At 40.6% G+C, this 12,987-nt stretch overlaps 1 protein-coding gene across 1 annotated transcript; it reads left to right on the top strand.

Moving 5' to 3' along the window:
- The first annotated feature begins 161 nt into the window (after nt 1-161).
- LOC112547747 (CDC42 small effector protein 2-B-like) lies at nt 162-6,080 on the top strand. The gene is made up of 5 exons (XM_075896769.1): nt 162-225; nt 966-1,125; nt 3,489-3,590; nt 4,074-4,182; nt 4,534-6,080. Exons 2-4 carry the CDS (start codon nt 1,072-1,074, stop codon nt 4,146-4,148), a joined length of 231 nt encoding a protein of 76 aa, XP_075752884.1. The 5' UTR covers nt 162-225; nt 966-1,071; the 3' UTR covers nt 4,149-4,182; nt 4,534-6,080.
- The last annotated feature ends 6,907 nt before the right edge of the window (nt 6,081-12,987 follow it).

Here is a 12,987-nt window from a genome sequence, read left to right as displayed (position 1 = left end):
CTGAAAACTAATGGGCAAATAAGACAGAGGCTGTGAGATATGAATGACAGAATATTAAAAAAGAAAAAAAACAAAAGTGCAAGAAAAAAGGGGATAAAGTGGGAGGAGTAACACAAGCAAAGGTGAGGAAGATAAATATGGTAATTGGGTAATTGTGTCACTATATAAAAATGCTTGTGGCTGATGGTTACTCTGTTTTCTGAGTGAGACTGCTTGAATTAAATTGTGAGTTTATTTTCATTCTACTTTTTTATGATTTTTTTGGTTTGTTTTTGGTAATCTGTGTTACCAAAATGCAGGTGCCACTGTGTGGATTCTGTCATCTATAGCTCTCTGTGAAGGTGTTTAAAAGAGGAATGAATTTATAACAGAATAATCATGTATAATTAAGGAGTGAACAAAAGACAGACTATACTGTGTGTTTAAGGGCTATTTTCAACTAACTTCTTGTCTATGATCCTACTTCAGTATTGCTATATTCATGTTTTTATATATACTAGTGAGCATATAAAACTAATGGTGACTTGCTTCCCCCCCCCCCCCCATCATTAAAAGCTCTTGATTGCAGTTTTAAAGGGTGTTGTCTCTCATTCTCACCCTAGATGGGAAGAATAGGTTTCTCTGAGATATGACCTTTGTGATAGGATTCCCCCCCCCCTTAACATGGCTATATTATCTTCTGAGGAGCTTTGTGTTTCCAAGCATATAATCTGTTCTGTTCCTTTCTAGGCAAACCATATTAGGTTTCTCTTCTAGAGGCATTATGTTTAGAACTATTTCTTACAATCTTGTAGGGTTTTTTTTAATTTGCTCGGTAACTGTTAGATAACAATATTTTCTTGCTTATATCAGTAAAAACTATATTTTTGTAAACTTCATTTCAATATGTGTAATCCCCAAACGTTCATCTGACTTAGCTGCCTTCTGAGTATCTATTAAAGTAATTCCTTTTAAACTCATTTTAGGAACTGGTTTTTGTGTGAAGTGGCCCCTTGGCTCCAGCGTTCTTTTTGTGGCAAGATCAACAAGATTTCATAACCACCTTGTGTCAGGAACCTACTGACAGACACAATGACTGAGTTCTTGATTTGCTTTAACTGGTGCATTGGAGAGCAACCCCAGCCAGTAAGTAAATATAAAAGTTGGATTTTCTTTAAGATGGTTTTGAATTATGGCTGTGTCTACTTTGGTGCGATCTTACACTTTTGCGCCAAAACTTGCTGTCCGTCTACACTGGCTGCGAGTTCTTGCGCAAGAACACTGACGTTCTAATGTATAAAATCAGTGCTTCTTGCACAGGAACTATGATGCTCCCACTCAAGAAGAAGCCCTCTTGTGCAACTGTTCTTGCACAAGAGGCCAGTGTAGACAGGCAACATGAATATCTTGCGCAAGAAAGCCCTAGGGTTAAAATGGCCACCAGAGCTTTCTTGCGCAAGAGAGCGTCTACACTGGCAAGGATGCTGTTGCGCAAAAGCATATGCCAGTGTAGACGCTCTCTTCTGGAAAAGTTTTTGCACAAGAACTCTTCCGCAAAAGAGTTCTTGTGCGAGATCATGCCAATGTAGACGTAGCGTACGAGAATTTTTATCTCTCTTGTAGCCTTTATTCTTGTGATCAGCTACATTAAGGAAAGCAAAGTATAAAAACTGATGGGGGGTAGGAGGAATCTTACTTCTAGTAAAACACATGCTTTCTACCAGGAAATCTAATATAACACTAATTAGAGTTGCTATTCTCTAGCTGCTTAGGGAATTAATAGTCTAACTTGCATTGGTGTTGTCAGCAGAAGCACCTGTAAGCTTTCTCAACTGAAAAACAATTGCTCAATTCTTATTCCACAACTAGGATGTAGCTTCATGAAGACTTAGCATAGGCTTCACAAAGTAGGAGGTTGCAGATTCTAATGAACCATGACATGGATATACTCAAAAACAATCCTGAATGTGATATTCTGTAAATATGTGATGGAAGTGACAACAACTACACCCAGTGAATTAGGGAAAGTGTTTGTAATAACTGTGTGTGGGGCTTGGTTTTTTTTTTTTTTTTAAAGGTTTGTGGTAAGAAATGTTGACAAGAACTCTGGAACCCTTAATATAGCCTTCAGATGCCTACCTATGGGCTACTAGTGGAGAATAGGAGGGAAAACAAGGGTATATAGGTACCCTTAAAATGTGGAGTCTTGGGGAGGAGTAGATTATTTACTTCTGGTATAACTGATTGATAACTGAATGCTACTGAATCTCCTAGCTGCAGTTTTAATACTCAAAGTTGTTGTGTGTTGCAGCAGCCTCTAGGTATGACACACCCATACAACTATGCACAACTCTTCTAATGTGTATCATTTAAAGTTCAGCCCCAGACTGGGTTTGGGGAAGAGCACTACAGAAGTCTTCTATGTTGTCTGATAACTAATCCTTGAGACAAATGTGTCTTCCTTACACTTGTGATTTTTTTTCTTTTAATTGTAAAAACAAATTATTAAAAATACCAACTTTGCAAAATTCCTCCTGGGCTTATAAGATGGAAACTCTGCAGAGCAAATTCTGCGCACAGTGACTAATGGCCTTCAATGGCTTTGCATAAGTTTTGAAAAATCAAAATTTTTGATCCAGGAGAAGGACAAGAACTGGCTTATTCTTAGCTGTGCTGCCTCTTCAGTGCTTAAAAAGTAAAAAAGCAGTGAACTTGTCTCCAAATCCCTGAACCTGGATCTCTGGGTAGCCTCTTGTGCCTCTACAGAGGCACCCCTGATTTCTCTGGGGCTCCCATGCATACAGAGTTCTAGTTTTGGGGGAGGGGCTTGTTTAGCAGACTGGACTCAGAATCAAGGACCAGATCTAAGTTTAAAAGGTGCAATTTAGGGTCTCCAGAATAATACGGTTCTTCAAATATTGGAGTGTTCCAATGACTGATACTATCTTTGACTCTTTTACTCCAAAGATAAACTGCCTTTGAGGTATGGCTACTGCTTTAAGTGGGGCCTGTGACTATAGAAAGCATTTAGTCATGTAACTTGTCTGTAGCTGTCCTGCTAATTCAATAAATGTCACAGGGAGTCTTAGTGTTACTAAACTGATTTTTAGTATCAGACTAAAACCAAGTGGAAACTGCAGAGGCAGTGTCTACTCTAGTCTAAAACACCTGTGTAAGTGCCTATCTTTCTAGATGCCTCCGATGTAGTCATTCTCTTAATAAAGGAACAGATTTATGTTGCTAGGAAAAAAGCTTTTTAGTACTTGCTTCATATCCACTGCTGACAAATAGAGATTCATGCTTCAGCAAAGAACTTTAATGTGTTCTGCTTTAAAAAAAAAAATCTGAAATGTGTTAATACATCTGTTCTGCTTCCCCTAGGAGTCAATGGAAGGTCAGTATTGAGGAGTTTCTTATCAACTGGGTGATGGTTTCCAGACACAACCTTGATTCTGTACATGAAGGATTTTATCTATAACTTAGAATTTTTTCCCTCTTCTCTCTTAAAGAAGAGACGTCGGAGACTAGACCGAAATATGATAGGAGAACCTATGAACTTTGTCCACACTGCCCATGTTGGAACAAGAGATATGAATGGTGGCTTTACATCTGTAAGTATGTGCTCATAAAGATGAGTAGAAATGTACCTCACTGCAAAGATAAAATATTTTCTGTAGTTATGGGCATCACTTTCTAGAAGAGAATGACTATGGCAGGGCAGTGTCAGGACAGACCATAGTTGTCTACATCCTAGACACTCTAAATAGACTTAATTTAGCTCACTTGACACCAGTTCTTAGCACCTGCTCATTCAAGACACTGGAGTTCTGGTATATATGATCTGGGAAATGGATCATGATCTAATAATACTCAGCTCTATTCTTCTGTCACTCCACTGAAGTACAAGGACTTGAGCACCATGGTGCTCATCTCTTCTTTGTCATTGATACTCTGGATACTGACATCCCTCTGTATGTGGGTAAACCTGTCTTGCTCATTAGAATTAATGTTTGGAATGATTTTTCCTCCTTCACCTTTGTCAAATCAAAATCTTAAACTGGACTCTACTAACCTACTGTATGCTTCTTCTCTAGGCTGTATCCATTCACGACCATATGAAGTCAAAAGGTGGCTATACAAATGGTACTCCTGCAAGTGCACAGCCATAGAAAACTTGAAAGGAGACTGATGTACCAGTTTTTGGTATGCTCTACCCTCTCGGGAGCTTCCTACATTTCTATAAAGGCTACGTGAGTTAACTGATTGGGGGGGGGGGGGGAGAGGGAACTCAAGCGTTATGTATTTATTCAGGTTTAAATTTTCTTTGTAGAGTTGCTTCTATACAAATGTATGGGGGCTAATATAATTGCCAGCCTGGGATGGTGATGGAGCAGTTTCCATTTGGAAGACACGTAGGCTGGTGTTCTAATTGAAAGACACCACCCCTCCCAACCCTACTCTAAAGAACTTAGTATTGGATTGCATGACCTTTTGGTAGGCATTGTTACTGGTTTACAGCCACTTGCATAACTTTTTTTTTATTTCTTTTCACAGAATCTGATCATATTGGAGGACTTCACTTGTTCGCACTAATAGTAAAAGAGAGCCTACTGGGGAATGGAGTATTTCACTGCAGTGTTTCTCTAAACCTAATAGTTAAATGCTCACATTCTAATTCCATTAGCTTTGCTGGAACTGTGCACAGGTGTTGCCTTTAACTTTTATAAATCTTGAATTTTTCTGTCTTAAAGCCCAGTGAAGTCTCAACACATTTGTGTTGGATACTTGTACAAAATAACTGGGTCCTACATCTTAAAGTAGGTCCAGGTGATTGGACAAATGGGTGCCCTCTCCCCCATCTCTGAACTGTAAGTGATGCATGCCCACCCACTATAATAACTGCAACAGATCTTCACTGTTGGCCTCTGAAATAGGCTAGGAAATGCTGATGGGTCTCAACAGAATGCTCAAGACATCCTTTAGAATTAAACTTATGCTTTTATGATTTAGTCAATACTTAAGTATATTGTTCACACACTGAGATAATGACATTATAGGTATCAAGCAGTCATGTAGCACTGTGGTTCCTTTTGTTTAGTTGATTTTTAAGAAGTCAGCAATACTAGATCTAACTACAAGCGACAGTCTGTCTTCCAGACACTTAAAATCAAAACCAGTCTCTGACTATATAGTAATTTTTTTTAAATGCATTGGAAGTTCTTGGATACATTTTTAACTGAAGTAGATGATGTAATGGCCTAAACTAAAGAAATAGGAAGACTAGTTTTAATCATTGCTCAAAGAAATGTAGCACATTTGACACTTAAATGCTAAATTGTAGTCTGGGTATAGTTCATATATAACACAGAGCTAGCACTGTGCAATGTTGCTTCTGTTTAAATAGTTATATGAAACTTGCTATCTCTGCCCTTATGTATCTCTTCAACGAGTAGGTCTATAATCAGTCTCACTTGCAGCTAAATCTTTTTAATAATCTTGGGTAATAGACAATTCTCCCCTCAGACTGTCCAGCTGGTATGGATGCAACAACTCGAATGAAACAAATTATCACTTTAAGTACATGAACTTCAATTATCACATTTAGAGCATAGGACACCTGTTGAAATGAAAGCTCCACTGACTCCCTGGGGAGTAGGGTCAGGCCTGTCACTAAAGGATAAGCTTTCACCTAAAACTTCGTGTAGAGCAGTCTGACTACTGCCATGTAGTAAAATTCCAAGTCTTTTCTTAATGAAATGCCATGTAGACTTAGAGCAATATGAAGGCTTAAGATGAGTGACAGTTCAGTGTCTCTGGATGCTTGGAGTAGAGAAATTGTTTTAAATTAATTAAACACTAATCTTTAACTTTTGAAAGTGACTACGTAGTAACTACACAAAGCAAAGTTTATCTACCTTTTTGGCATGTGTATATCCAATTAGAATACATGCCTTGTTTTTAAATGGAAGACTATAGACAAGTATGAGTATCTTATCTGTAATTCTGACAAGCATAAGATCTGTTGTACTCAAGTTTTTCCTGGCTTGTTTTTTGGCTCATAAATACTGTAGTTGATCAATAAACACTTCATTGCAAACTCAGCTACTTCTGCTTGTCTCTTATACACACTTAAACCTTATGCTTCCTTAATAGCTTGGCTTGAACAGGTTCTGAGACCATTTTGTGTGCTGCATCTTCAACAGTAAGGAGGCATAACCAGTTTTTGAACTCTAGCAGCATGATCAAGAACAGACTTACTGTTAGTAGTGTAAGTAAATATAATCAGCTTTGGGGTTGTGGCTTTTTATTATTTGTACTGATATTAATGGGCTGGTCAAAGGTCTTGAGTAGAGCTAACCATTCTTCCATCCCACCCTCTCAACCTGGTGTAAACTCCAAAAGGTTGGAAAATATTTATTTATTAACATTCTGCTCTGAACAGTTCCTGCTCAATTTAAACCCTGCTCCTGAGGGAATCCACACTTACTAAACAGCTAGCATGGTCATACTACTTTGCCTAGAGGGAATGAATAAGACCAGCTATACTGGGTCTGACTAAAAGTCCATCTAGCCCAGTATCCTATAGGCTGCTAGTGGCCAATACCAGGTGTCCCAGAGCAAATGAGCATAAGAGGTGGAATCAAGTGATTCCTTCCCCTGTAACCCATTCTCAGCCTCTGACAGAGGCTAGAGACCCCATTCTTACCATCCTGGCTAATAAGCTTTAATGAGCCTAAATTCATAGGAGATCTAGCCCTATAAGTAGAGAAGATGCACTCTCCCCCACCTGCCTTGATAACAGCAAGAACTCACTAGCTCTGCTTCCACATTCATGGTGTCTAAATGGCCAACATGAAGTGGCTTAAAGTTGTAAACTTTAAGAAAGCGAGGCTAGTTCAGTTTTCTGACCGGATAAGCAAAGACTTCTCATAATATACTGATGGGCAAAAAACATCCAGCCAACACCACTAGTTTTAGTCTGTAAGATGAGCTGCTTTTTTGGTAATTATGTCCCATCTAGTTAGAACCCTGGTGTCTGCTACACCCCTCTGCTGTGTGATCAGCACAAGCAAGTGAATGGATTTAAACAGCAGGCTTCAATTTCATTAATTATACTGGGGGGAGGGACACTGTTACCAGGGGTGGATATATGGCACGGCACCTGGGGTGACCGTCCCAGGCCCTGCGCTTCAAGAAGCCCCATGCATGCACTGTGGCAAAGGGGGGCCCTGCAAAATTGGGCTTCCTGGGCCCCACAAAATGGCCATCTACCCCTGACTGTTACCCACCTCAGCTTTCATGTATCAAGCATTTAATTGGTTCTAGTGCAGTTTACGGGCTTCCCCATTAAGGCTCACAAAATGAGGTTTAACTCTTCTTGGTCTACCTTATAACCTCACCCCACTTGTGAAGCCTTTTCCCTCATGTACTGAGGGGCCACCAGGTGAGGCAAAGGAAACTTCAGTCCATAAAAACTTGAACTGCCTCTGCCTTCTCCTTAAAACACAAGATCCAAGCAGGCAAAATTGGGTATGTTAGCCTTTACCTGTGCTGGCTACAGGAAGAGCTAGTGATTTAGTGTGGCTGTACTCTACACCCATCATGCCTGGAACCCCTCTCTCTTGCTTTATCCTAGTCTCAAGTCTATGGAGCCAAATGTTAGTCCTAGCATCTGCTAAACTCCATCCTTCTAAAGAGATCAGGGCAATTGTATCTCATACCACAGTCTTCTCCCTCTTCTCATCCTCCAGAAAAATTCTTGATTAGCCTGGCTACTTTCTGGGTCATATTTGTTTCTTGCCATGTTGACATGGGCTGACTTAATGACTCCTTCTCCCTCTAGCTCAGCTTGTGAACATACCTAACCTAATTTAATGAAGGGTGAGGCCACATTAAAATAACTCCACATCTCTCTGTATTCTAGCCTGTAAATTTAATCCAATGCACTACCTAAGATCATGTGCACCTAAGTGAATAATCTCAGGACATCAGACCATTCATAAATGCTGGACTTGCTCACGCTCTGCCTACACTATCATCACTGGCAAATAGCTTCAGTCTTGAAGCTCAGAGGCAATCCACTGTCTGATGTCCAATCTTAATCTAACATTACAGGCAACATCAAACAGCACTAGGACCAGATCTTCCCCTGAGTGCCATACTGTTGAAAATAAATGGCTTCAGCCTTTCAGGGTACTTTGTATCTGGTTGATATCCAGCCATAATTAACTGCTTTATCAGTGAGCAGTGGGACCAGCTCATACTTCATCTACCATACTAAGAGTTGCTCTCATAGCATGCCTTTCCTTTGACACTAATGAACTTGTACCGCTTTGACCGTGAAGCTCCCCAGCAATGCATCTGCAGCCTTGGCAGCATTCTTAGAGTGCATAATGCAGTGCCTGCAAATCTAAACACTTTACTATGCTGTGGGTATCCTCTAGTACCTGACCCAGATGGTCAGTTATGCTTTCCTTGAAGGCTGATGTAAACCCTGTAACAACTTGATTTCCAGTGCCCTGTAGACTGAAACTTGTCAAAGTCAAAACTCTCAGGTGCTGCTGGAGTCAGTGCCCTGATCCTGAAAGAACATACAAAAGTTAGCTGGTATGAGACTAGGGTAGGCCAAAGCTGTTCTCAAGACTGCAGTGAACTGGTATTGTATCAGGAAGCTGCCAACCTCATGGGTGCACAACAGGGTTGGTGTCATATGGCTTGAAAGCTTTGATAGGCATTAGGGTATAGAAATATTCATCCTCATCCCATAATGCCATCGAGACCCCTTTCCCAGTCTAGTCTATGTTAGTACAGCAACAGGGTGACAGCTGCATGCCCAACAATTCAACTAGGTGCCTGCCCATGGCTGCCTAAGATACCAGCTCACTTACTATAAAAGTGCCAAACAAGGTCACACACATGCTGCCTTAAAATGTCTTTTGTAATGCAATCTGGGCAGAGCATTCAATAACCCCGTGTGAATTTCTATGTTATGGGGTTCTTGTACCCCTCCTTTGCCTGTCACCTGTAGACTATCTCTCTAAGAACTTCTACACAATGATTGGGCTAGTAGATTTTGTGTGCTGGAAGGGGGTGGGAGGAGGAGACCTGAGCCTGATCCAGGCAAACCAGAGGCTATAATCTGGCCCCCGGACCTGAGGTTCCCCACCTCTGCTATAGAACAAAGGATGCCTGCCCTGGGGGGAAAGTCTATTTAAGCAATGGGAAGCCATCAGCTTTTGTCTTCATATGGCTTTTGAAATTGTCTGGCACACTGGAAGAGGATACAAAGCACTTTGAAGAAGCTATAGAGCAGGTGTGGGGAATCTCTTTTGGGTTAGGGCCCACTGACTGGCAGAAAAATCAATCAGTGGCTGCACACAAGTGAGAAGCAAAAACAAACCAACCCCCTCACTGATGTGGCCCTTGACTGAGAAGAAAGACACTCCCCACATTCTCCTTGCACACCAGAGCCTGGCAGGGGCGTGCTGGGGGGTGGGGAGAAGCCATGAGCCTCAGGGGATGGATCCAGGCAAGCCCAGGGGCCAGACCTGAGGTTCCCCATCCCTGCTATAGACCCAAGATCAGCTCTGACTTGAGACTCTTTACCTGAGATAAAAACAACTGTTTGGGGGTAAGAATTTGCATGTAACAAGTTTCTTAGTGGATTACAACTAGCTAAGCATGTTTTAATTGAGTAATTTACTCTGATCTGACTAATTTCACTTGTAACCACTTAAATCCTACTTTTTGTACATAATAGAAACACTTATTTGCTAACAAGCAGTGTCAATAATTATCTGGGATTGGAGAGAGGGAGCAACCACTGCATATATCTCTTTCATTGATAAACTGGGCGGACCTTATAAGCTTTCTTCATGTAAAACCTTCACACAGAATAAAATGGATTTATCTGGGGTTTTTGGTTCCTTTTTGGGCTTGATTTCCTGAGTGCTGAGCCCCCAAGGACTGAAATTGGGTTCTGTGTCTGTTGCTGTGTGGGGGAGGGGAGGCAGTAACCCCAACTCTGTGCCTTGACTGGGGGAGAGCGGAGGATCTGGCCCAGCAGGACAGGGTGGGAAGCCCCAAGAAGAGAAAGGTGAGTATCAGTGACATAATCAGCACACTAGGGCTGCGTCTAGACTGACAGGTTTTTCCGCAAAAGCAGCTGCTTTTGTGGAAAAACTTGCCAGCTGTCTACACTGGCCGCTTGAATATGCGCAAGAATACTGACGATCTCATGTAAGATTGTCAGTGTTCTTGCACAAATACTATGCTGCTCCCATTCGGGCAAAAGCCCTCTTGTGCAAATGCTTTTTGTGGTATTGTTTTGCGCAAAAAAGCCCCGATCACGAAAATGGCAATCGGGGCTTTTTTGCACAAAACCGCGTCTAGATTGGCACGGACGCTTTTCTGCAAAAAGTGCTTTTGCAGAAAAGCGTCCGTGCCAATCTAGACTCTCTTTTTCGCAAAAGCTTTTAATGGAAAAACTTTTCCATTAAAAGCATTTGTGGAAAATCATGCCAGTCTAAACGTAGCCTAGGAGAATTCTCCAAGGGGCTTTCTGTTATACAACCCATTACGCACCTTTTCTTCCCTGTTTTGTTGTAAGAAATCAAATCTCAGCACTAAAGAACAATTGTTTTTCCTTCCCTTAGTCCTCCTCTCTCCTGGCTCTTCCCTATCCCCACATTTCAGGTTACTTCATAAAGTTCTGACTGGGTAGTATGTTTCACAGGTGTAAGGGAGAGGACAATCAGGCCCTCCATGTGCAACAGTGCCACAGTCCTAATGATATAGATTTTTTTTTTTTCAAATGAATCTGAAGTAGCTGCTTTGAACAGTTTCTATGTTTTATACTAGGGGGCTACGTCTACACTGCACGCTTCTTGCGCAAAAACGGTTTTGCGCGAGTTCTTGTGCAAAAGTTCTTGCACAAGAGAGCGTCCACACTGCCATGTGCTTTTGCACAAGAGCATCCATGGCAGTGTGGTCGCTCTCTTGCACAGGAAAGCTCTGATGGCCATTTTAGCCATAGGGTTTTCTTGTGCAAGAAACACCTGTTGCCTGTCTACACTGCCTTCTTGTGGAAGAGCTCTTGTGCAAGAGGGCTTATTCCTCATGGGGAGAGGAATAACTCTTGTGCAAGAAGTCCTGTTTTCCGACACTTTATTGTACATTTATTTGCGCAAGAAAGCATGTGCAGTGTAGATGCTCTGCAAGTTTTTGTGCAAGAACAGCTGTTCTTGTGCAAAAAGCCTGCAGTGTAGACATAGCCTAGGTATAAGAACTCAAGATAGTGGAGAGCAAAGGATAGGTACACTTATTAGACTTTATATGGCAGATTAGTAGTACTGGGAGTCTGGATTTTTGCCAGTTTCTTTTTTCAGAGTGTTATCCGGTACTTCATATAAGCAGTTAATAACACTTGCATAGTGCTATGCTGTGTTTTTAATGAGATATCAGCATATCCTAACACTGGAACTTTTCTTTTATAGTATTTACTGCTCTGCTGCTGCAGGTCAATGATCGGGCATTGGAAAACATGGTAATCAGTAAAGTTGAATTTCTGTTCCATGGGAACAGACACAAACTATTTTAGAAAACACTAGATATACTTCATATTGAAATCAGTGGGTTTTCTTTTATTGGTACAGGAAAAGTTTGTCTACCATTGCTGAGGGGAAAACAATGGGATTCTTAATTTAATATATTTTATAGAAGTTATCATAGTCCATTCTGAAAAAAACAGGAGGGGTTCTTAAAGATGATCATACTTGACTGTTGTCTTTGGTCATTACTTTGATATCAGTCTTGTGGAATTGTTATGAATGCTTAACAGTCCAAGTCTAGATCAAATACTACTATCTGCCCTTCAGAATGATTGCTGTTAGAGATAAGATTCGTAGAGGGGGAGGATATGGTTCTATTTTAATCGGCTATCAAAGCTTTCTCTCCTCTGGATTATATCTTGCAGCTTCCAGATATCCTGATAAAATACATCTACACAAGATTATTATTGCTCTTTGAAGGATTAAATATCACAGTGCCTGCTTTTAACAGGATTTCAGCTGCTGTACTTTGCTATGCCGTCTTCTTTCTAGCAATTCCTCTTTTTTTTTCTACTTCCTTTTTTTTTTTTTTTTTAAATATATCTCATTGTTCAGAGGGACAGATAGAGCTCCCTTCTAACTCTTCAATGGTCCAGAATTGTAGCCAGTGATTTCTGAAGAATAGGTTCCTTTAATCTGATATGAATATAGGAGAAATGACTCCACACTAAAGAGTTAATGTCAAAAGTGGAATCCTGAAATAGAAAGCGGACTGGCTCATTAGATTGCAACATTAGATTGCAAACTTGCTTTAGGGCAGGAAACAAAGAGTAGCCATAAAGGTAGTGGAATGTTTTTAGAGAAGCAGAGCTGTTTCCCATAACACTTCTTAAATTAATGCTGTGACTATTATTTAAACCTTCAGGTTAGGTAAACTGTAGCAAGACTCAAGTTGGGGTTAAAAAGCACTTCAGACCAGGACCTATAGTCTTGCTTCATGAAGTCTTGTGACTACATCAGAATCCTAGCTTCCATTATAGCAGCACACCAGCACTGTGAGCGTATGTCTACATAGCAGTGTTATTTTGGAAAAACTGACATTATTCCAAAATAACATAGTCTGTGTCTATACTACAAGCAGCTATTTTGACATGATGTTGAAATAATGTTGAGCTGGAGGACTTCTTACTCCGACTCCTGTAACCCTCATTTCACGAAGTTAAGGGCACTCAGAAGAAGAGTGCTCTTTCTTGGACTTTCTACTGTGTAGACAAAGCCAAAAGTTATTTTGACTTATATGAAACAATTACTGTAGCTCAAGTTGCATAGTTTGTTTTTTGTTTAACCTAGTGTTAAGAGATCAAACTATTGATTTACTGGATCAAAACAGTGTCAAGAGTTTTGCCCAATGTAGTGTGTGAATCCCAATAGATCTTTCAGAGACCCAAAGTGAGAACAA

This window comes from Pelodiscus sinensis, chromosome 14 (assembly GCF_049634645.1).
Source record: "Pelodiscus sinensis isolate JC-2024 chromosome 14, ASM4963464v1, whole genome shotgun sequence".
Lineage (NCBI taxonomy): Eukaryota > Metazoa > Chordata > Testudines > Trionychidae > Pelodiscus > Pelodiscus sinensis.
Note: the sequence above shows the minus strand (reverse complement) of the source record. Positions and strands in the feature narration are given on the sequence as shown.